Raw genomic sequence first — 22,261 nt, 5'->3', positions numbered from 1 at the left:
TGAATGCACTAAAGTTGCACCATAGTGAAATATGTCAGCTTTGTACCTTATATTCCTTCTAATCCTTTGTACCTTATAAGCACACAAAGCTGTTGATGTGCTTTATAAAGCTGCATATACTTTTATACTTCTAGACGCTTGCAAACAAAGTTAGAAGTTATTACAAACACCTGTGCAATCTAATGCACTGATGTTGCAAGTTCATATTAGAATTTATATTATAGGTGCCCTAGATTGGATTGCATTGGTGTTTGTTTGCCTTTTTTCATTTCTCTCACATTTTTCCTCACTGTGGTTCATTTTTCACTGTAATATAAAATTCTGCACCTCTATGGAAAAAGAACAACCACAGCTGGAAGTAAAAATAGCTTAGAAATGTCTCGTCTTCAATATGACAGTTAGAATGCCTCAAAATGATTATTTTGCTTCATTATTTATTTTTGTCTTGTAACAAAAGTCGCAGATGAGTCATTAATGGCTTCACAATTGAGGCCGAGGACTACAGAATTTTTATTTTATTACAGAATCTTGTGAAAGCAAATGGTTAATTTTTAGCAGTTTTTTAAATGAGACATGTAAAGTGATTTTGATGAAATGTCATGATTTTAAGCTCAAATTTGCTTTGGTTTTCAGACAGAACGGTGCATGATAAATGCTGTAATTTGGTGTTTTTTTTGCTCCTTTTCTCTTTGTTTTTTGAAACCAGCCAGTGGATTTTAAGGGCTCGAGGGTTCAGCTATGAATCCATTTATAGCAGATGCATATTATGTAATATATGACTTCATCTCTATCTCTGATGACCTGGAGTAAAAATAGCAGCATTTCTTTGTGTTTTACCACTTTGCTGATGCATGACGTGACGTGTTCTTCCTGCTGTGTTTTCAGACGATGCTTTCATCAACCCTCAACTCGCCAAGATCTTTGACCGCGTCAGACAGAGCGCGGACTTCATGCCCATCAAACAAATGACAGTAAGAATCAGTATCATGTGCTGTTTTCCTGTAACTGACAGTTTGAATTTGATGAGAATTTTATGCAAGCATGTAATAAGTACAGAGGCTCAAGTGGGCTGAACCAGTAAAATAACAACATAATAACTGATAAATAACAACAACTCCAAATGTTTTATTTGTTTTAGTGCTAAAAAGTACATTCTGAAAATGTTCACATATAAGGAAGTATCTTTTAATAAAAAAATTATGAACAACCTGAAATTTCTGAAGAAAAATAAGTTCATTTTCAACAACATTATGCCTCAGTTTATCATTTACACATTACAACTTACAGATCAGAGAGTGTGCACAAAGCATTTAGTCACAAGTGTCTGGAACTGAGCGATGTAGTGTTTTACTTTAAAAAAGACAAAATCGACAAAATATTCCAAAAATGACACAAAAATGGCAAAAACAAGAAACAAATTGACAAAAAATGAGACAAACGACACAAAAGAGAACAAAAAATGACAAGAAATTAGTCAAAAAAGTTACAAAACAACAAAAAAAAATGGGCAAACGGGACAAAAATGACAAAAGTGTGAGACAAGTTTTAAGCATGTGGGTTCTGTAAAACATCTTGAGACAGTTTGATACACAAAACAATGAATAAAGCAAAACACAAAATGACAAAAATGAGACAAAAGACACAAGTGAGACAAAAAGGAAACCCAAAACGACAAAACCCAAAAGATAAAAGCCAGACGAAAAAGACAAAAAAACAAGACAAAATATTACAAAAATGAGACCCAAATCACAAAAGAACAATGAGAAATATAATATTTTACTTGATGATCAAAACAACTTGTCACAGTCTAGGAATTATTTCTAAATTTATAGTTTTACAAATATACAATCTGCAGTTAATGTCTTCTCTGTAATTTTTACACTTTTCGAAGTCAAAAATGCAGCCCGCGGGCCAAAACCGGCCCTCCAGAGGGTCCAATCCAACCCGCGGGCCTCATGTTTGACACCCCTGCAGTAGGTGGATTTATCAAGCAACAATCGATTCTTAAAGTTGATGTTAGAAGCAGAGAAAATGTTCAGCGTCAAGATCTGAGAAACTTAGCTAGAACATCTCCAAAACAGAAGTTATTGTGGACTGTTTCTGGTCTGCAGTGTTTGTTAAAAGTATCCGTGGAGGAAGAACCGGTGAACAAAAGTGCAAAGTCATGGATGCACAGCACTGCAAACATTGTTCATAAATGGTTTGGGGGACACAACAAAGAGTTGAAGGTGTTGAATCACCCTTACTATTGAGATATCAATCTAATTGAGCATCTATAAAAAGTCCAATTTATGGATTTCCTTAATTTCACTTTAATTTCACTTAATTTCACTTAATTTACAGATGAGACATGAAAAAAGCAGAAAAAAAATTACAAAAAACACAATAAAGGACAGTAAAATAGATATAATTTAGGGTCTCAGATAGGGTCAGTTTACATCTGGATATTTACACATATGACATAGTAAATTTATATATGTGCAGAGGATGACGTATTGCTGTTATTGCAGTCAAAAAAACAAAACTGAGAGAAAAGATCGGTGTTAACATAAGAGAACAATGTTCTATTTTATTGATTGTTCTGGAAGAGCTGCAAAAAGAAAAAAAAATGTTTTAAGTCCAGTTATTGGGTTATTTGGGAGCAAACTTTGGTTGTTTATGAAGAGCTGTAGAGAGAAAAAGGCCGCGTTCGATGGTGCTGTTGCAAACTGGAACGGGTACAGCACAAACAAACAGCGGTAAAGTTGTAGTTGCACTGGAAGAACTACATGAAAAACAGTCTGAATGATTTGCTGCAAACACCTGCAGAGCTCTGTGGACCAATCAGAGAAGAGCATCTATATAATAGTTTTAATGTTGAGGCTGGTTGGTCAAAAACTTGAATTTACCTCCATGAAACCCAGTTTAAATTCACTTTTAGGTCTATTTTTGAGAACCAAAACAAGCTGAAAACATGCTTTTGTGCATCCACAGAAAGCTCTGAACTCTGATCTGGGCCCAAACTGGAGGGACAAACTGGAGTCGTTCGAGGAGCGTCCGTTTGCAGCAGCGTCCATCGGTCAGGTTCACCTGGCGAGGATGAAGGACGGCCGGGAGGTGGCCATGAAAATACAGGTAAGAGTGAGCTGCGTGTGTCATCACTACATCCACTGTTATTAGGGTAAACACTGAAACCAGAGAGTGTGTTTTTACGATACAGAAGTAAACTAAAAACATTTCTAACTCTGGCTGTGTTTGTCTTCAGTATCCTGGTGTCGCTCAGAGCATCAACAGTGACGTCAACAACCTGATGACCGTTCTGAACATGAGCAACGCTCTGCCCGAAGGTGCAAATTAAAAGAAACACACATGCAAACAAACGCATGCACAACTTCTTCACACATAGACAACGCTCAGTTTAACTTTTATTTGTGTCGGTGCAGGTTTGTTTCCAGAGCATCTCATAGACGTGATGAGGAAAGAGCTGGCGCTGGAGTGTGACTACATCAGAGAAGCTCAGTGTGCAAAGAAGTTCAGGTATTCTGCAGCAAATATCTGAATTCGCTGATTATTTTCTGTCACAGTTGGAAAAGTCGACCCTCAGAAATCTGTTTCCTACTGTTTCATTTATTCATATCGTCTAATTTTAACAAGAAAAAGTCATTTTGCTGAAGAAAATCACGATTTGATTCTTCTGTGCCTGTATACAAATGTTTTATAAAGGCACAGAAAAAAATGTTTTTGAATGCAACGCTGATTTTTCTAAAGTCAGTAGCTGTACATAAGAGTTACTATTGCTAGAGCACAGTTGTCTTTTGCAACTCCACTTGAAATCAGTACTAATTTTGCCACATGATATTGCTTTAATTTCAGTCTTTTGACAAAAATGTCATTATTTTTAGTCTCTAGTTTAATCTCTGGTGTTGTCACTAATATTCAAAGTTAAATTTTTGACTTAAAAACAACATAATGAATGTTCCATCCACATCACCTGTGTTATGTTAACTTTTTCTAAATGGGAGCTGCTGCCTGTAGTTTGTCTCAGCGGCTTTGTTGCTGCTTCTCATTGCAGTTTGTAGATTAGTTTGTGCATGCGCTTCCTCCAATAAGTCAGAGAACATAGCTGAACATATGGAGCATCTTATTGTCAGAAGAAAAACAAGTCACCTGTTAAATCTGCTGAGCAAAAGGAGAAAAATTTTCCTGCTACAGTCCACTAAAAAGATTTTACATTAAAATGCTGATTATGTTGGCATTTTTCCATCTTTCAGGGTTATTTAGCTTTTATTTGTTGACAAAAAGTGTTAAACATTTATGAACAATCTTGCAGCATTAAGTTTTACAGGGTCCTTACTTAAGTCAGGGTTTTCTTTCCTATGATGTGATGTAAGTCGATTTTCGCCGTAAGTCGGACGGAACTCCGGTGAAAATGTAAACAAAGTCGTTACGTCCATCAAGATATTGATCAGTTTACATGTTTGTACAACCACAGTAACGACAACAGTCATTAGCTCACACTGAAACGCAGCTCTGAAAAATACTGGCAAAAATGACTTGCGCTTGGGGAGCGCCACATTGCAGTTAGCAAATGTAGCATGTAATCAGTTTCGACGTAACGGCACAAGTGGAGGACGCCGTAAACTGAGGACCTCCTGTATTTAGTTCTAGTTTCATATTTGTTATGAAAAATAGGTCACCAAAAAATACTTCTGCGTCTCAATTTTAGTACTAGTTTAGTACTAACTGCATGTTAGAGCAAGCTTAACCCTAAATCCTGCTTGACACAGCTTCATAAACACTTCAAGTTAAAGTTAAGTTTAGGTTTTCTTAAAATATAATCGATGGAACAAAACTCCCTCTTAAAGTTTCCTTGAAAGTTCACTCCGATATTTAAGGTTTTCTCTGTATTTTGGTCTGACTTTGCAGCTACATTGAACATATATAGACTGTCTGTAGTTCAGAATTGCTGCATTTTGCACGATAATCAATTTAAACTTTTCACATCAGGTGTAAGAAACCGTTTTTAATGGTGCATATGTGCTGCTAAAATTCACTCTCCAAACATAAAAATACATCAGATTTTTGTTTGTATTTGGTTTTGCAAGGTTTTCGCATCCCTCTCATGCTGAATTAGGTCAAAAATGTTTAGATTTTTTAAATTAAGCAAATTTTATGCAGGGAATGACTGCTTTGTATCAAACTTGGGGCTTCCACTTTGGAGTTTTTAAGCACCTTTTTCTGCATTTATTTTGCCAGAACCAGCTTACGGTTGCTTCATAACATTCTCTCTATTGTGCTGTAGTCTGTAGATGTTAAATTGACCGTATTTTATCTTGTTTTCCTTTAATGCTACGTCCTACCTATGCTTCAGGTGTAGCCAGTGAAAACTCTGCATATGTTGTGTACTGAATGCAGCTACAGCGGGTCTGTCTGTTCACAGCCAACTGCCCTCTAGAACTAACTGTCCTACAAAAACTCAACCCTCCACTTCCCCTTTAGCCTGAAACCCTCCCCCCCACCCCGCTCCCAGTTGATGCTTTTTATTATTTACTGCCTCCTGCATTGAAAAATATCATCTCACGCGGAGATGAGAACTTCCTCTCTTCAGAATTCCTCTTTCTTTAGCAGTCAAAACATCGTGGGAGCAGGAAATGTGGGATATATGGGAGGATATTCTGCTTTTTGTGGCCTAATCCAGAGTAAAGTCTTACACTGAGCTCTCGACTTTCCCACATTTATTTTGATATCAACATTTCTGAAATATTAAAGGAAATTCTTCTGCTGCTTTTTAACTTTGGGTTAGTTGTATTTTCGTATTCCGTTAGATTGATAATCTGCAGCTGTAATAACTATTCAGCAATTTAGCATGAACACTCTGTTCTTGTATTTCGGGGCTTTTCCCACAATTATAGTAGTAAACTTTCTTCATATTGCACATTGAAACACAAAATTAGAAAGGGATTTAAATTACAAAACGTGCTTTCTTAGTTACAAACTTTCTTGTTTGCATTTTTTTCGTTTCTTTTCATAATTACTACTGTCATACACTGTTATTTTTTTATGCATGTTTTAAAAAAAATGGAAAAACTACAGATTATACTGGAACAGCAATAAAAAGCGAAATAAAATCACATCTTGCTGCTGCTCTGCTGCCGTAGCTTCACTGTGCAGCTCAGTTTTTCTCCAGAACGCTGCTCAGATACACTCTGATATTCTCGGGTTACTCACACATATTTAGCTTTTTCCATTCGCCTATTAAATGCCCATCGCTCGGGTTCAAGGTCAGAGCAGCGCTAAGCCAGCTGTATATTTAGACTTAATGCTCTGTTCGGACTACCTGCCTGCTTAATGTGTGTTTGTGCGCCTCTGCATCTGTTTGTCTGTGACTCAGGGAGCTGCTGAAGGATCATCCCTTCTTCTACGTACCGGAGGTGATCGAGGAGCTGAGCAGCAGGCACGTTCTCACCACCGAGCTGGTCCCAGGGTTTCCTCTGGACCAGGCCGAGAGTCTGACACAGGAGCTGAAGAACGAGGTACCGCCACGGATGTTTATCTGCGTTAATCTGAGGGGAAGATGGAGCTGTGTGCAACGGCAGAAAAGAGGATGATTTTTGCCCTAAACTGTTTCCATCTTTGCTTTCGTCACCCGTTTTTATTGCTCTGTTGAGCCCAGTGCAGTGAACAAACCAGCTACTACAACCGAGCACTTCTGAATGTAATCAGAAAATAAAAGAACGACAGAATCTCTATATTCTTGCTGTCAGTTCCCAAACTTTTATTGAGGCTACAGTCACGTTAATTTTATGCTTTACTCTTGAAAACAGTATTTAAAAACAAAATGTTCTCTGTTGAGATGAGTATTTTAGTGAACAGAATGATGCTGCCTCTAAATAAAGATTAAATAAAAATCTTTGTGTTTCAGATCTGCCAGAACATCCTGACATTGTGCCTCAGAGAACTGTTTGAGTTCAGATACATGCAGACCGACCCCAACTGGTCCAACTTCTTCTACGATCCACAGACACACAGGGTGAGTCTGATTACGTGTTAAATGCTACATGACTGTGTCTCTCACTGAAAGTAAGATTTGAAGGTAATGAACTGATGTGGTGCCATTACATTTTGACTCTGCAGGTGGCGCTGTTGGACTTTGGAGCCACAAGAGGATTTGATAAAAGCTTCACTGACGTCTACATAGAAGTAAGAGCAGCCAGACTTATTAGTATTTTGATGTATTTTTCGTAATTTTTGCTTTTTTGAGGCTGAACAAACTGTAATCTTGTGTTTTTGCTGTAAACAGTCAACCAGACATTATTTCACAGATTATAAAGCACAACACAGTCAATAAAAAATCACCTTATTGTGATATTTTTACCTGGATAAACAGTATTTCATGGTCTAGATAATATAAAGTTTTAATTACTGTCCATTACTACACTTTTCTTTTGCGTTTATGTTTTAACCCTGTGAACTCTGAGCGGTTTTGGGGAGATTCTGGCTCATTTTTTGCTGCAAAATGACAGTTATAATGCCAGAAATCAGAAATAAACCTGGAATCAACATGTACGACATTGTTGCAGGTTCCCACAAATGTTACCAGCACTAGAAAAAAATGCGTCTCTACATGTTATTGAGATTTTACAACCTGTGTTTTAATTTCTTTACAATTTCGACAAAAGCAGCTGACAAGTCAATGAATTGTTGTCAAGTGACTGTAGGCTGCAGTTAAATGACTAATAGCTTTATAATTGGGCTGAGAAGTGCATATTTTTTTGTTTTTTATAGAATCTGTTTAGTGCAAATGGCTTATTTTGGGGGAATGTTTAAATTAGACATGTAGAGTTGAAGGGATTTTGACAGATAAATGCAGTTTTAAGCTTAGGTTTGATCACATTTTCCAACAGAGCTGCATGTCACAGTAGTTCACAAGCCATCGGAAAGTTAAAAATTAGATTTTGTGGTGTAATTTTTTTTCTCATTTTTTAAAATGTATTTTAAGTTAACATGCCTTTCTAACCTGCTGGCAGGGTTCAGAGGGTTTTGGGACATTCTGTGTTCTCAGGAGGAACCAAAATTCACATTAGCGTTAAAATTCCTGGTGGAAATTGTTAAAGCAAGTCAGGAATTCTTAAAACACCACAAACTTTATTCTGGAAAAGGCATCACATTCTTGCAGGGAGAGACTGAAGTGATGGCAGTAACACGAGACCCGTTTGATTGCAGATAATCCGCTCAGCCTCTGAAGGCGACAGAGACGGAGTTCTGAAGAAATCCATCGAGATGAAGTTCCTGACCGGGTACGAGTCCAAGGTAATTATCTGTGAATGCGTTCCACATCGTAAACCTCGTCTGTGAATCGGTCCCATCAGCGTGCTTTGGAAACACAAACGCCTTCTCATGCAGCTGCTTTGTTCTGTTTGTTTGGATAGAATGAAAATGGAACCAGCGGAGTCAGACATAACGGTGTTTGATTCACTGTAGTGTTAATGTTCATGTTAATTTTTCTGGGATTATGACAGGATGGACTTAATCCTCTATGAGGAGGTATAAAAGTAGAAGCTTTGACGCAGACAAGAAACAGTAAAAAATAAGATTTACAGACATGTAACGGGAAGGATTGAATAAATTAAACTTCATCCTAGTGACGTTCACATGTTGTTGTAAGTTCTGGATTTTGTTTGTTTTCTCAGTTTCTATTTTTTTTGCCTTTATAAAGATAAAGATCAGATAAAAATGCATTCATTCTGATGGAAATTCCTGCAAATTATTATTATTATTATACTGCAGTATGTCTGAAATACAACGAACGGATAAATTTAAATAAAATTACATTTGAAAATTTCTTAGTTTAATTTTACTTGATGTGGATAATTATTGATCAGTTTTAATGACCTGTTTTTATTAAAGATCAAGAGAAAACAGTTTAATGTGATTTTGACCACTTATTAAGGGACACAAGTGGAAAGTTTATGGTTCGGACACTAAACACATAAATTTCCACATAAATATAATTAAATAAAAATAACAAAATGATTTCACCTTCACAGACATTAAATACAGAAACGTTAAGGGTTCAGACTGGTTGATGTGGTTTCACCAGGCGAAGAACAAGTTTCATATAAATGAAATAGAGTGGTGGAAAAAACCTTTCAGACACCCTTATAATTTTCCTTGATCTCAAATATGATCATAAAATATTTGTGGAAAAATCTTTTTGGTGTTTCAAAAGGTGTGGCTGCATTGGACAGAGACAAACAAATATAAATGTGTTTTTTGTTTATTGTTTACAAGAAAAAATGGCAAAACTAAATTCTACCACAATGATCCAGCAACCAAAAATTCTTATTTTTATGGAATCAATCAATTCTAAGTTTTTAATGGATTTTTTAGTATTATGGCTGTGATTGTGCTAAAAGAAATTGCACTTTTAGTGTCCAAAAACTTTATTCCACCACTGTATAAGGCGATGGGTGTAACAGATAAAAAGAATAAAAAGACAACTAGAAAAGCACTCGGAGAGCGCAGACCTCCGCCAGGCCATCGCTCAATTGTACAGATGACCAATCGGAGTTTGTTTGTCTGTCTGTTTGTTTGTTAACAGCATAACCCAAAACGTCATGGACGGATTTAATTTAGTTTTAACAGTTTGTGCACAAAGCATAACATGCATGTACAGTGTAACAGCACAGTGGTTTGACGGCGCCGCCGCCACACGCACGTAACGGTAGCGTTGCACGCGCGTGTGACGGTACCGTACGCGTCGACGCTGCTTCGTTTCGTCAGTCCCGACTCGCTCGGGCAGCCCGAACCGACCGCGCGGAATTCGGCCGTCGTCTAGGATCGATCCGGCGACCTCTGTCTGTACAATTGAGAGATGGCCTGGTGGCCATCCCTCGCAATTGTACAGACTCCTTCAAAACAATCCTGGATCCAGACGGTGATCCGGATCACCTCCAAAATCTAATCGATTGTTACTTTTGCTCTTCCGGACATCCTGTAAAAATTTGGTGAAAATTCGTCGATGACTTTTTGAGTTATGCTGTTAACAGACAAACAGACAAACAAACTCCGGTGATTACATGACCTCCTGGTGGAGGTAATAACAACAATGCAAAGAATACTCCATCACCACCCAACAATATTATGTCATATATGAAAGACTAAAAAACCAATAAAATCTAAAAATCAATTCAAGAAAGGACAAATAAGCAGTGCTGAAGAGCAGTTTCAGTGAAAAGATTCAAGACTTTTATTTGTCACATGCAGTGAAATGCAAATGGACTGTTGTCAAGGCTGTGCAGTAATAGTAAGACATAAAAAGAACAATTCTTGACAAAAACTACAGAAAATTGTTTTTAAAAATGAGGTTAAGGGTAACAGTGGTCTATCAGGGTACGTGATGCTTTCATGTCATTATCCGGGGGTGTGTAAGTGTTGTGTATTTCTGTCCTTGTCTCCAGGCGATGATAAACGCCCACGTGGACGCCGTGATGATTCTCGGTGAAGCCTTCGCCTCCACGGAAACCTTTGACTTCGGCTCCCAGTCGACCACCGAGCGGATCCACAACCTGATCCCGGTGATGCTCAAACACCGACTCACGCCGCCGCCGGAGGAAACGTACTCGCTGCACCGCAAGATGGGCGGATCCTTCCTCATCTGCTCGCGGCTCAACGCCAAGCTGCAGTGCAACGACATGTTCCAGTCGTCCTATCAGAAGTACTGGGAGGGACGCACGCCGCCGTCAGCCTGAGCCAATCGGAGGCCGCCGTTGTGACGGACGGAGCAGCAGCGTCGATGGTGTGGAGCGGAGGCCATGTTACCCGAGCGTCTTTCCTGTTCTGTGGTTTTGAAAGAGCTTTATGCGTAATTGCAGGCGCCGTTCTTTGGTTTGGAAGAGGGAGCAGCAGCACATCTGCACCGTTTGAGGCCAAACATCTGTGTGGAAAAACGAAAAGAGGAACCGCTGTGTTTTAAATGAATGTAAAAAGGTTGGAATTTTATCTCTGCTCTGGTGATTTTATTTTTTTCTTCTTGCGTTTTGTGTTGCTGTGTTTTGTTGAACTTTGGAATAATCCCTTCAACTCTCCAGTTTATCATCAACAGTACATCTAATTAGCGGCAATTTCCAACATATAATAAATAGTAAACCAAAAATGCATTAATACTGGGATTAAAGGAGAATTCTGGTTTATTTTTACCTGCTGTTTTCCTTTATTGTCTATTGTGGCTCTACATGTGATGCACTCACATTTTACATATTTAGCACCAGCTCCTTGCAGCTCTCCAAAGAAAACAGATTTCTGTTACATAAATTACTTTAAATTTTCAGCCACCTCGAATGGACTTTTAGAGAGCTGAAAGTCTCCATTTCTTTCTTCCAAATGGTGATAAGGGGATGTTTATCAGAGCTTCAGGTTCATTATTTATAGTTGCACAGCTGGCTCTCACTAATCCACGGACACATGGAGGTTTTGTCCATTCTGCCATCAGAAGGCTCCACATGTTTCAAGTCATTTTGGGCAGTTTCTGAGTCATTTTAGATCCATTTTGAGTAATTTTGGCATGGGTTCATGTTGTTTTGGCCAATTTCTGACTCATTTTTGGACACATTTGGGGTCATTTTGTAGATTCTTCTCTTAGTCTGCCATCACCAGGTTTCACTCTTTGTAGCGACAGTTGAATTTTAAGTCAAAATTCTGGTAAAATACTCTTGTCATTCTGCCTCCATCCTCATAGTAAAAGTTAGACTCGCGTGTAAACAAACCAATGGTTGAACATGCTGGTGATCACGTCAGACAACAAATGTCCTGGATGGAGATCATAAAAGCAACCGCAATGCGTTAGATGCATAAATGCGTAGTGGTTAGCACTTTTCGCCTTGCAGCAAGAAGATCCCCGGTTCAAATCCCGGTCTGGGCCTGGGGTCTTTCTGCATGGAGTTTGCATGTTCTCCCTGTGCATGCGTGGGTTTTCTCCGGGTACTCCGGCTTCCTTCCACAGTCCAAAAATATGCTGAGGTTAATTGATTACTCTAAATTGCCCGTAGGTGTGAATGTGAATGTGATTGTTTGTCTGTATATGTAGCCCTGTGACAGACTGGCGACCTGTCCAGGGTGTCCCCTGCCTTCGCCCGAGTCAGCTGGGATAGGCTATAGCACCCCCCGCGACCCTCGTAAGGATAAAGCGGTGTATAGAGAATGGATGGATGGATGTGTCCATGATGCATTTTTATGCATATTTTGAAATACTGCATTAAAAGAGGTTAAAGGAAGCACCAGAATTTAAAAAAAAAAACTTACCCAATTTACATGTTTGCAGAAATTTGCACCCATGTGAGTTTTTTTTTTTTTTTTTTTTTACTTTTTTATAAAGAATTAGTGTTCTTCATGGGAGGTAAAAACAACTTTTCTGAATTTTTTATTTTTTTTTTTACCTCTAGACAGCATGAAGAATGTCATTAACCAGCTGGCATGAAAGAATAAGTACATTTCCTGAAAGTTTTTTCTCTATTTTTCTCTTCCAGATGCACAAAGTTGTTGTTTTTTAGCAGTTGGCAAACAGCTGATTTTGTTTCTGGTTTCTTCTGCTCTTCTTCTACTACAGCTAACGTAGCCTTTAGCACCACCTTCAGGTTACTCTCAGTAGCCTAATTTATTCACAACAAAGCCCGTATTTTTCTTTTTTTTTTTGCAAGATTTCCAAAGCTTGCTTCACATTTTCTTGGCAATATCACGTCTAATGAATAAAAATCTGCTGTCAAAATCTGCTTTCTTTAGAAGTCTGCAGGGTGCTTGTGCTAATTAGCTCAATAAACACCATTTACAAGCTGTTTGGTGTCACTTATCACTTCCCAGAATAACTACAACAGAGGTGCAAAGAGACACAATTAGACACCTCCTAAATGAGAAATGCTGCAGGTCAAAATAAACCATAACTCTCTTTGTTTGTTTTGTTTCTGTTCAGTTTGAGACCGTTTGATTGGATTGTCTGCATGTGAATATTAAGGCTTCGTCTGAATGTCGACAGCAAGTTAAATGTAGCGGATTTGAACAAGTTTAGAGACAAAACTGAGTGTTTAAGTCAAAATATTGCCAAGTTATTTTCTAGAAGGTGTGACAAACTGGTATTTGTCAGCATTTACACACAATAAGTTCGGACTTAACACACTATGTTTATTGAACTCTCTGTATGAGCGTAGCCAGTTAGATTCACAGCACCGAATGATGCTGTTTATAGCTTTTAGCTCAGTTTGTCTGGAGATTAAAGTCTCTAGAACTCCTGTTATGTTTTTTTTGTCATGTCAGGGGTTCGGAAGCTTTGTGGGTCAGATTTATCAATGAATTCCAGTTAATTACTTGCAAATCTAAGTAAGAATAGTATCCTAGCATGAGTTTTCTCTCTTTAACCGTGGTCAAAATGGCGTCGAAATGATACGCTTTGCTTTTTTGAGAAAGAACCGGAGGATAAGTCGCATCATGGGCTCAGTCATGAATGTCAATGAACCACCAGGATGGAAGAAGCTCGTCCTGATAACGCACAAGATCAGTCGGAAGTCTCTCCACGCCTCCGTCATCTGGCTCGAGTGTGACTGTGAAAGTTCTCTTTGCTGTGTGAATCCACTTCCTATGGTGTGAAAATGGGGGGAAATATATTAATAAAGGTGCCTGTCATTTCCAGCAGACGGTTCTTAGCTAGAAATCTTTATATTTCATATCGAGTCTGAGAAGATGGTGTTTGAATTTTATAATCCAAATACATTCTTAACTGAAAGTTGTAATAAAATCTTGTTTGAAAAGAGTCAATTTGTCGATCTGGTTTTGTCAAGCGACCTTACCAGCAAATTAATGGAAGTTTTGCTTTTTCACACAATGTTTCTTTGAATTTTTCAGCTCAAAATGCTTCAAAGATGGTTAATTTCACCATAAATCCTGAGTTTTAACCCTCTTCTAAATGGAATGAAAACCAATGAGCTGCTGCTGTCACCGCCCCCTTTAGGAACAAAACTCTCTGCATTCAGAGCATTTTTTTTGTCTTTTAAACAACAAGAAAGTTACATTTTTGTTAATTTTTAGTCAGTCTACAATATTAGCCCATTAATGCACAGATTTCTGTAAGAAAAATGAAGAAAATTTCAATTAATGTTCCCTTAAATATTCAATATGCAACATTTCTAAATATGTATTGTATTTTATTGCTGGCAGACTTCATCATTGTATGAGTTGTGTTTTCCCCTTACAAATAGAAAAACAACTTTATTGGTCTGATTTATGTGTAAACTGTTAAAAAATTATGGATTCTTCATGCTTTGTCTTTTTACAGCAAATTCGTTTAACAAAAAGGCGTCATAATGGACTGTTAGCTCTGAAAATGAATAAAGTAGTGCTGTCCCCGCCCCCTTCAGCAAGAAAACTCTGCATTCATTGCATCTCAGATCTACTTTATAAAATCAACGAAATGCTACTTAAACACATTTAAAGGAAACAACTTGAATGTTGCTGTATATAAATAGCAAGACAGTTGTTTTATAAAAAATATTTATTCGGTCTACGATATTAGCCCATCAATGCACAGATTTCTTCAAGAAAATTTCAGTTGATGTTCACTTTACCATCTCTTACATCTTCAATATGCATATTCATCATTATAAAGATCAGCAGTCATCCACCTGGTGTTCAGTTCCTCACATGATGGCAGTGCATGAAGACTCTTGTGTTCACTCTTGCAGCCAACAGCAGGGCATTTGGTGAGCTTTACATTCAGCTATGACATCTAAAAATAAACACGCTTCGCTTAAAACATCCCCCGCCTTATATATAGTGCCTCTAAGTGCAAGAAATAATAATATATACTGGACGATACACCTACAAAATGATACATCTTCACTACAATAAAAACAATCAGGTCAAGGTCATACACCAAAAAAGGCAGATCTACATTATGCACAGGTGGCGTTGGTGCAATATGCATGAAATCCTTCAGGTAGTTTCTGACATATGCTCCAGAAACAGAATCAAAAAATATTTGAAGTGCCTCACAATGACCTTGAAAATAACATCAAGGTCATGCACCCCAAAAGGCACATCTATACTATATAGAGATGGCCTGGGTGCAATATGAATGAAATACCTCAAGTAGTTTCTGAGATATGCTCCGGAAACAAAATGTGGACGTACATAAGGACGGACGGACGGACATGCCCACGCCGGCTGAATCCCAAACCGCCCCCTACGCACTATCCCTACACACTACCCCTCCGTTTGCGCGTTCCCGCGGAAGGTCCTCCATATTAAGGGCCATCCCAAACCACCCAGTGCGGAGGGAGAGTGGACTGTTCAGCCCTTAAATAGCGAGTCTGCATCGATGCTCACTCTGGACAACTTTTGAATAAAGACCTTAAAAAAAGAATTAAAAAAAAAACTCTGGACAACTTTTTCAGGAAGTGCAACGTCGAAATGGAGGAGGAAACAAACATATTGATGTGAGTTCCACATGCGTCCATTATTTCTCCCACGCCTTTTTCACACTGACAGAACATCACAAAAAGAGTGATGTAAAAAGATAAATCAAAAGAAACAAATCTTCTCTGCTGACGTTTGATTTAATTGTGCACCCCCTGACACCTTAAAATTTGAACACAACTGACAGAATTCATTTATTCATTTGTTGGATTTGAAATGCCAGATAATAGGATTGGAAAACATGTGAGTGAAAAAAAGTGGGATGCTTTCGTCTTCTGGAAGCAGCAGTGATCCTTGTTAGTTGCAACCTGTGCCACAGCGCTACAGCCATGCACAGTAGGCGTCTTTGTGTTACCATGGTGATGACGTCTTCCGTTTTCCGGTGAGGCGACAGGGCATCCCATTCCTGACGATCGTATTTATACCCTCCCCCTTCAATAATAGGTGCCCTCCACAGCTGCGAGTGTGACTTCTTTTGGAGTGACACTCGGTAGTGTAGGGGGAGTGTGTAGGGGGCGGTTTGGGATTCAGCCTCAGCCTTATTGTTATTTAGCTGTACATGAAGGCGGTGTAGTGCAAGGAACATGAGAGGACGTTTCACTAGAAATCCAAAAACAAAAGAGCAGTAACACAGACACACCCTTGAGACATATTGCAGCTAAAATGAAATTGAAATAGAAATTATCTCTGTTAAAAGTGTCCACAGTAGCAGTCTGTGGTTAAAGAGGCACTCAGAGTGACTCTGTGAAGTATAATCACTTAGAACTAAGAAGCAGTAAGTGTGCAGCTGATCAGCTCTTTCTAGCAGCTTGTGGGAAGAAGCTGTTGATCAGTCTGGTGGTTCTGCCTTTTAAGCTCCTGATAATTGGTGTGTAGAATCACCTGGATTTTCAGCTAGCTTGTAAAGCTAGAAGGCTAACTAGTCATGAGGAGGCTTGAAGAATGGCACAAGTAAATATCTTTGTATCCTAACAATTTTGAGTTTACACGTCTGAGTTTATAAGAAAAACACAAAATGGGGTTTCTCCATTTGGGACCTTTGAAGGAAAACTTTGAGTAAATGAGTGAAAAAGCAGGACAAAACAGATGCTTCCACACAGTGTTGACAGTATGGAAAATGCTGACAAGGCCCGGCTAAATCAAACGTTTCCATCAAAACCAGAGGAGAAAAAGACCTGGAACACCTTTACAAAGGGATTATTGTTGTGGCACAGATGGCAGGAGCTCCAGGCACAAAGACTGCAGCAGATTTCAGTGACTGAATGTTTGTAGCCCTCAAAGAAGAAATACAACTGGACAGGCTCTATTCTCACCACCGGCCTTGACTGTAATCTACAAGGATCATCTCTGTAAAGAGACAAAGAAGAACAAGCCTTGAATGACAAGCAGCTTTGGTAAGTTTCATGCATTTGGTTTTTTCAAAGCTCAGAAGGTTTAGTATTTACTTGTATTTCTTGCGTGGCAGCTTGAATCTGTTTGGAGGCCCGTTGACTCCTGGTTGTATTTTTCAGCATCATTTCCTGCTTGGTGGTCATGTGAGGAAATGCGACCAGCGGTTTCTTTGGGAATGACCTTGATGTGAGCTTTCAATGTCCTTTTGAAAAGCAGAATCTTGTCATCTTGTGTCATTGTTGTAGACTCTCACTGCTTTCAGGGTCTATAATTGGTGTGTTGTAACTTTTTTTTTAAAGTGTTGAACTTTGTGATGGATCATTTTGGTTCATGTGAAGCAGCTGTTGAGCTCTAACTGCTAAATTGTGCTAAAGTGGTTGTTAGAAAGCTGCAGGGATGCACCTCAGACAGCCTTAATTATCTGGAAATGTCTTCACTTTCACTGTTGTGGGATTTGTTTGTGTGAGTGGTTAAAATTCTGGAAAAAGAAAATATAAATTCCTTGACAAGAGCATGTAATTGATGAAATTAGCACTGAGAATACATGACTTCACCGTCGAAACAAATAAAATATGTGTGGTAGAAAAACTGCCAAACAGCTTGCATACAAATCCAGTAAATTTTCGAATAACAATATTTTTTTTACATGTGTATTTTCTTTCATTTTATGCCCAAATTTAAGTAAAATTTGAAATTTTCACTGGTGAAAAACATCTCTTAAATATAATAAATACATCTAAAGTACACAATTTAAGTCTTGCTAACTTTTAAATAACTTTTTCTAGAATCATTTATTGGGTCTTAATATATGCTTTTCAATACAGAAAAACTAAAAACTTCACTGTTTTTAAATTCACCTATAGGATGTTTGTGTTATTTTATTCACATGTAGATGAACTATTTACCAACAGCCCTAGTAAAGAAGAACTAAAAATGTATTAAAGAACAGCTAAATACTGTATACGTGGCACAGAAAGTAAATGACTTTTATAGTTTTATGTTGCAGTATTTGAATGACTTTTTTTCCCATCATTGCTGGCAGATTCCTTTACAGATAGAAAACAACATTATTTATCTAAATTAACATTCCAAACTTGTTAGAATATTATGGATTCTTCATATTTTGTGGTTTTACAGCAAATTCATTTAATCAAACTGTTATTTTCTTATGTTTTATGGATACTTTCTCCTACTATCAAAAATACAGGGTAAAATCTTTATGCATTTATTATAAATGCCTGCAGAATGTTTTTGTTTTGTTTCTAAGTAGGAAGCCTGGATAGACTTGTAAAGTCATTTCAGTAGGACAGGCGACTTAAATGGACAAATGACAGCAGACTTTAGCTCTGAAGTGATGTTAAGGATATTAAAAACCATTTTAACTGCTAGCATCATCATCAAAACACCAAATAATGAAAAATCTTTAGTCTGGATGGTGCCGATGGATCCAGAGTCTTGGAGAATTGATGCCAAGCAGCACTGAAGCTGCTCTGGAGGTTCTGCATCTTAATGAGAAACCTTTTGTTGTGTTTCCTTTAATTAGCCCGAATATGTGACCTGATTGAGTGTGTGCTGCTGGTTTAGAGGCTGAAGTGTGTGTTTAAAAATGGAAAAGAGTGAAAACCCAGCAGAGACTCAGAGAGAAGAGAGGTCGCCTTCCTTATTTAGAAAAGTCTTGGCCGGTGGTGGAGGATCTGGCAGAGAGCCTGAGAAATAAACAGACACACAAATATTCCAAGAATGTCGACACAAATCTGGGCTAATAAATCACACCGAGTACAGGAGAGGGAGTTCAAGCACATAAACTTATAGTGTCTTTTTGTTTGTGTTTGATAAACCCTGGACAACCTTTATTTTAGAAAATCTAAGCTGGAAATCTTAGTGTTTAATTCACAGCTAGTTGCAGTTCACCCCCACATCCAGCAGAGGGCGCTGCAGTGTTCTCACGAGTAATCTAGAGTTGTTGCAGCTGCTGAAATACAGAAAACATCCAAATAAAAGAAGAAAACAGCTTGAAGCAAGAAACATAATTATATGAAACTTGGTTGATTGTAGGACATTTAATGGGATGTTTTTGCTTCATGAAAATCTAATTTGTCAGCAGATATTGGAGGAAAATAAGATTAAACAAAGCAGCAACGATCACTGCAGTCTGAAGTCCTGCAGCTCTATGGGAACGAAACAACCATGAAGACGGAGAGAGAACTCAAATGTCCAGTAAGGCACAGTTAAAAAGAAAAAAAGTTTAATTTATTTGATTGTTTATTTTAAAAAATAAAAACACCTGCATGATACAGTTAGAATGACACAAAGAGAGAAAAGCAGCAATAAAAGATGCACAAATGACAAAAAAAATTGTAAAAGTGACGCTAAAATACACAAAAGCAACACAAAAAGTCAAAAAAGTACAAAAACCAGTGATGATGCAGAACATTTCCATTGAAGTTTAGGTTAACCCTCTGAACTCTGAGCAGTTTCTGGGCGTTTTTATGTTCCTGTCTCATTTTTCCTCACTGTGGTTCATTTTTCACTGCAGTGTAAAATCCCGCAGCTCTACGGAAACAGAACAGCATGAAGGAGAGAGGACTCTGAAATGTCTTCTGAGCAGAATGACACAGTTAGAATGACATAAAACGCAATAACGATGAAGCAAAAGTTTAATTTATTTGATTATTTCTTCCCAGTCGTCTCATTTTTCCAAGTGTGCACAGCTGTTACCAACAGTGGATGAGCAGTGAGGCTTCACTTACTATAGATATTGAACTATTTCCATGTTTCCATAAACTTTTTCCTCTCTCCTCTCCTCTGTAGCCGTAGAAGATGCTTCACCATGCTGAATGTTTTGTGTCTCCTTGCGGTCGTTTTGTCTCCTCATACTGTGGATATCGATCTGTTTCCATGGCTGCATTCACTTTATTTAATCCAGTTTTAAAATTTTCAGTTTGTCATTTTTTGAACAGGCTTTGACTCAATTTGAATATTTTTTTTAAATCATCTGGATGAATTGATTAATGTTAGACAATTTTCCAGCCATTTGGTGCTAATTTTTAAGTCATTTTGGATATTCTTCTCAATAATTTTCAACAGAATTTCACCATTTTGAACAAATTTTGAGTCATTTTAAAAATGAATATTTACATTTTACTCTGCTCATCAGTAGAAAGATGTTTCACCATGCCGCATGTATCTTCCAACAACTTGCGGTCGTTTTTCACAGACTCGACCATGATGCATTTAAGGACACTAGAAAACCTGACGATTCTTTGTTTTGTTTCTCTTGTCGTCTCCTCTCTGCTCTCTTCTATCCTCTTATGGCATCACAGTTGTACCAAGAAATCAAGATTTGTTGTTTTTAATGACTGTTGTGCAAATGGTTGATTTTTAGCAGGATTTTATTTTTTAAAAAAGAGACATGCATAATAAAGAGAATCTAATGAAATCTCATGTTTTCAAGCTTAGATTTGGATATTTTTCCCACATGATTAGACAGAAAGTTGAAAATCCAACAGTTCTTTTATGTTTTTACATTTTCTTGGTGTCATTTAGTAGAATTTCTCTTTACAAACATACTTTTCAAACCTGCTGCCATGACATTAGCAGGTTTTGATGGAAGTCCATACTCATAATCTACACTATTAAATATGCTAAGTATATAACCTCATAAGATTAGATATTTTTACGGAGGCAGAAACTTGCTGAGGGCTCCATCCAGCTTCATTAATTCCAGTCTGATATCATCCGTAATTTTCATATAAACCCCGTCTGACGTGCAGCCCGGTCTGTCAGAAACACTCTGCTGCATTAACCACAGGATGATTTATATCCAAACACTTGATGATTAAAACAGCCTTTGGTTGAGATGAGGGAGGTTTTTCCAGCTCGTGTTGCTACTGTGTTTCGTCCTGAATGTGTTTTGACGTCGCCGAGCTGAGAAACAACTCGACTGTGGTCGTGTTTACATGACTGCGATGTTTCTGGTTCAGAAAGAGCAGATGGTTAGAAATCCTTATTTGGGTAAAGAGGACAGTCACCAAGTGGAAGCACAGACCTTAAAGGAACAACACAGAGTTTCTCTCTTCTCTGTGGGATTCTGCATCATCTTCATCAGTATAAGAGGAATCAAATATACTCACTTTATCACTCCTAGCAGTGGAGATGAGCTGAGGAAATGCCACTTTATGCTTGAGGGATCCAACACATTTGGTGTTTTGTTTCTCACTTGAGCTCCACATATTCTGCTGGTGAATGATTTATTGGGCAAATATTGGACAGCTGGAGCAAAAACGAAAGTAAAGGAGATAAAATGACAGTGAAATGTGATGAAAGTTACAGCGATGTTTTGCCATTTTAAACAGGATTTTGTTTTGTTTGTGAATCATCTTGGACAAATTAAATGATTTTGAGCAGTTTTTTTTATGCATTTTATGCAAATTTGAGGTCATTTTGGATATTCTTTTCAAAACTTTTATGCTGTTTCGAGTCACTTTGAATACACATATTTACATTTTTACAACCGGAGAAACTAAAAATTCTTGTGAACAAACTTTTTCACTCTACTCTGCACATCAGTTTAGTGTTTTGTTCCTTACTCGAGCTTCACATATTCTGCTGATGCATAATTTATTGGGCAAATATTGGCGTATTACTTCCTCTTAGTGTTTTGTCTGATAGGTGGAGCAAAAGCTAGAGCACAGTAGATGAATTGACGCTGAAATGTGATCAAATTTGGGTCCTATATTGGGCCAGATTTTGAGTAATTCTGAATGTTTGTGAATCATCTTGGACATGAAATAAATCGGGACCGTTTCTTTTTTTTACGTTTTATGTAAATTTGAAGTCATTTTCAGTATTCTTTTCAAATATTTTGGACAGATTTAAGCCGTCTTGAGTTATTTTGAATGCAAATATTTACATTTTTACAGTTACAATTTTTCACCATTTTCTGTTATTTTTAGAGACCAAACACCAAGTAATGAACAAAGTATTCATTAGTTGCAGCATTAGAAGGTCTATATGTCATAGCAAATTATTCAAAGACATTTCAAATGTCAAATCCACACATAAAAAAACATCACATTACCTACAGTTTTACTGCTTGCAGGGCTAAAATGGGATCTTAAATTTCTTGATTTCTGAATGATAAATGTCTCTGAAGAACAACTATTCAATAATAACAAGTTAAATGGCGAAGCGTGAAGGTTTAAATCAGGATTGACAGTTTCCACTCAGCTCTGCAGCCATCTTCTCAAGTTTATGTTTATTCATGAGTCAAATGCAAATTCAGGCACTATTTCTTTACATAAAAATGTGCACATACTGTATCTACTGTGTGGTTAAGTGCAAGAAAAACGGCGACTCACATCCTCGAGGTTAAAAAGTCTGCTCGTGTGGAGGAAATCCTACATAAACAGGCACTAAATGTAGAGTTCCT

The 22,261-nt window shown here is 37.7% G+C and overlaps 1 protein-coding gene across 1 annotated transcript in view; it reads left to right on the top strand.

The window, feature by feature from the left end:
• The window catches only part of coq8aa (coenzyme Q8A, genome duplicate a), a 40,352-nt gene extending 26,575 nt beyond the window's left edge, over window positions 1-13,777 (top strand). Inside the window, exons 9-17 of the mRNA XM_022189138.2 lie at window positions 886-971; window positions 2,974-3,114; window positions 3,245-3,326; window positions 3,423-3,516; window positions 6,371-6,512; window positions 6,902-7,009; window positions 7,114-7,179; window positions 8,203-8,289; window positions 10,440-13,777. Of these exons, the coding sequence (XP_022044830.2) occupies window positions 886-971; window positions 2,974-3,114; window positions 3,245-3,326; window positions 3,423-3,516; window positions 6,371-6,512; window positions 6,902-7,009; window positions 7,114-7,179; window positions 8,203-8,289; window positions 10,440-10,730 (1,097 nt within the window). The 3' untranslated portion in view covers window positions 10,731-13,777. The remainder of the gene's footprint in view (window positions 1-885; window positions 972-2,973; window positions 3,115-3,244; window positions 3,327-3,422; window positions 3,517-6,370; window positions 6,513-6,901; window positions 7,010-7,113; window positions 7,180-8,202; window positions 8,290-10,439) is intronic.
• Window positions 13,778-22,261: the final 8,484 nt, after the last annotated feature.

The sequence above is a fragment of the Acanthochromis polyacanthus genome, chromosome 16 (genome assembly GCF_021347895.1).
Source record: "Acanthochromis polyacanthus isolate Apoly-LR-REF ecotype Palm Island chromosome 16, KAUST_Apoly_ChrSc, whole genome shotgun sequence".
Taxonomy (NCBI): domain Eukaryota; kingdom Metazoa; phylum Chordata; class Actinopteri; family Pomacentridae; genus Acanthochromis; species Acanthochromis polyacanthus.
This window is presented reverse-complemented; position numbering and strand designations above follow the sequence as displayed.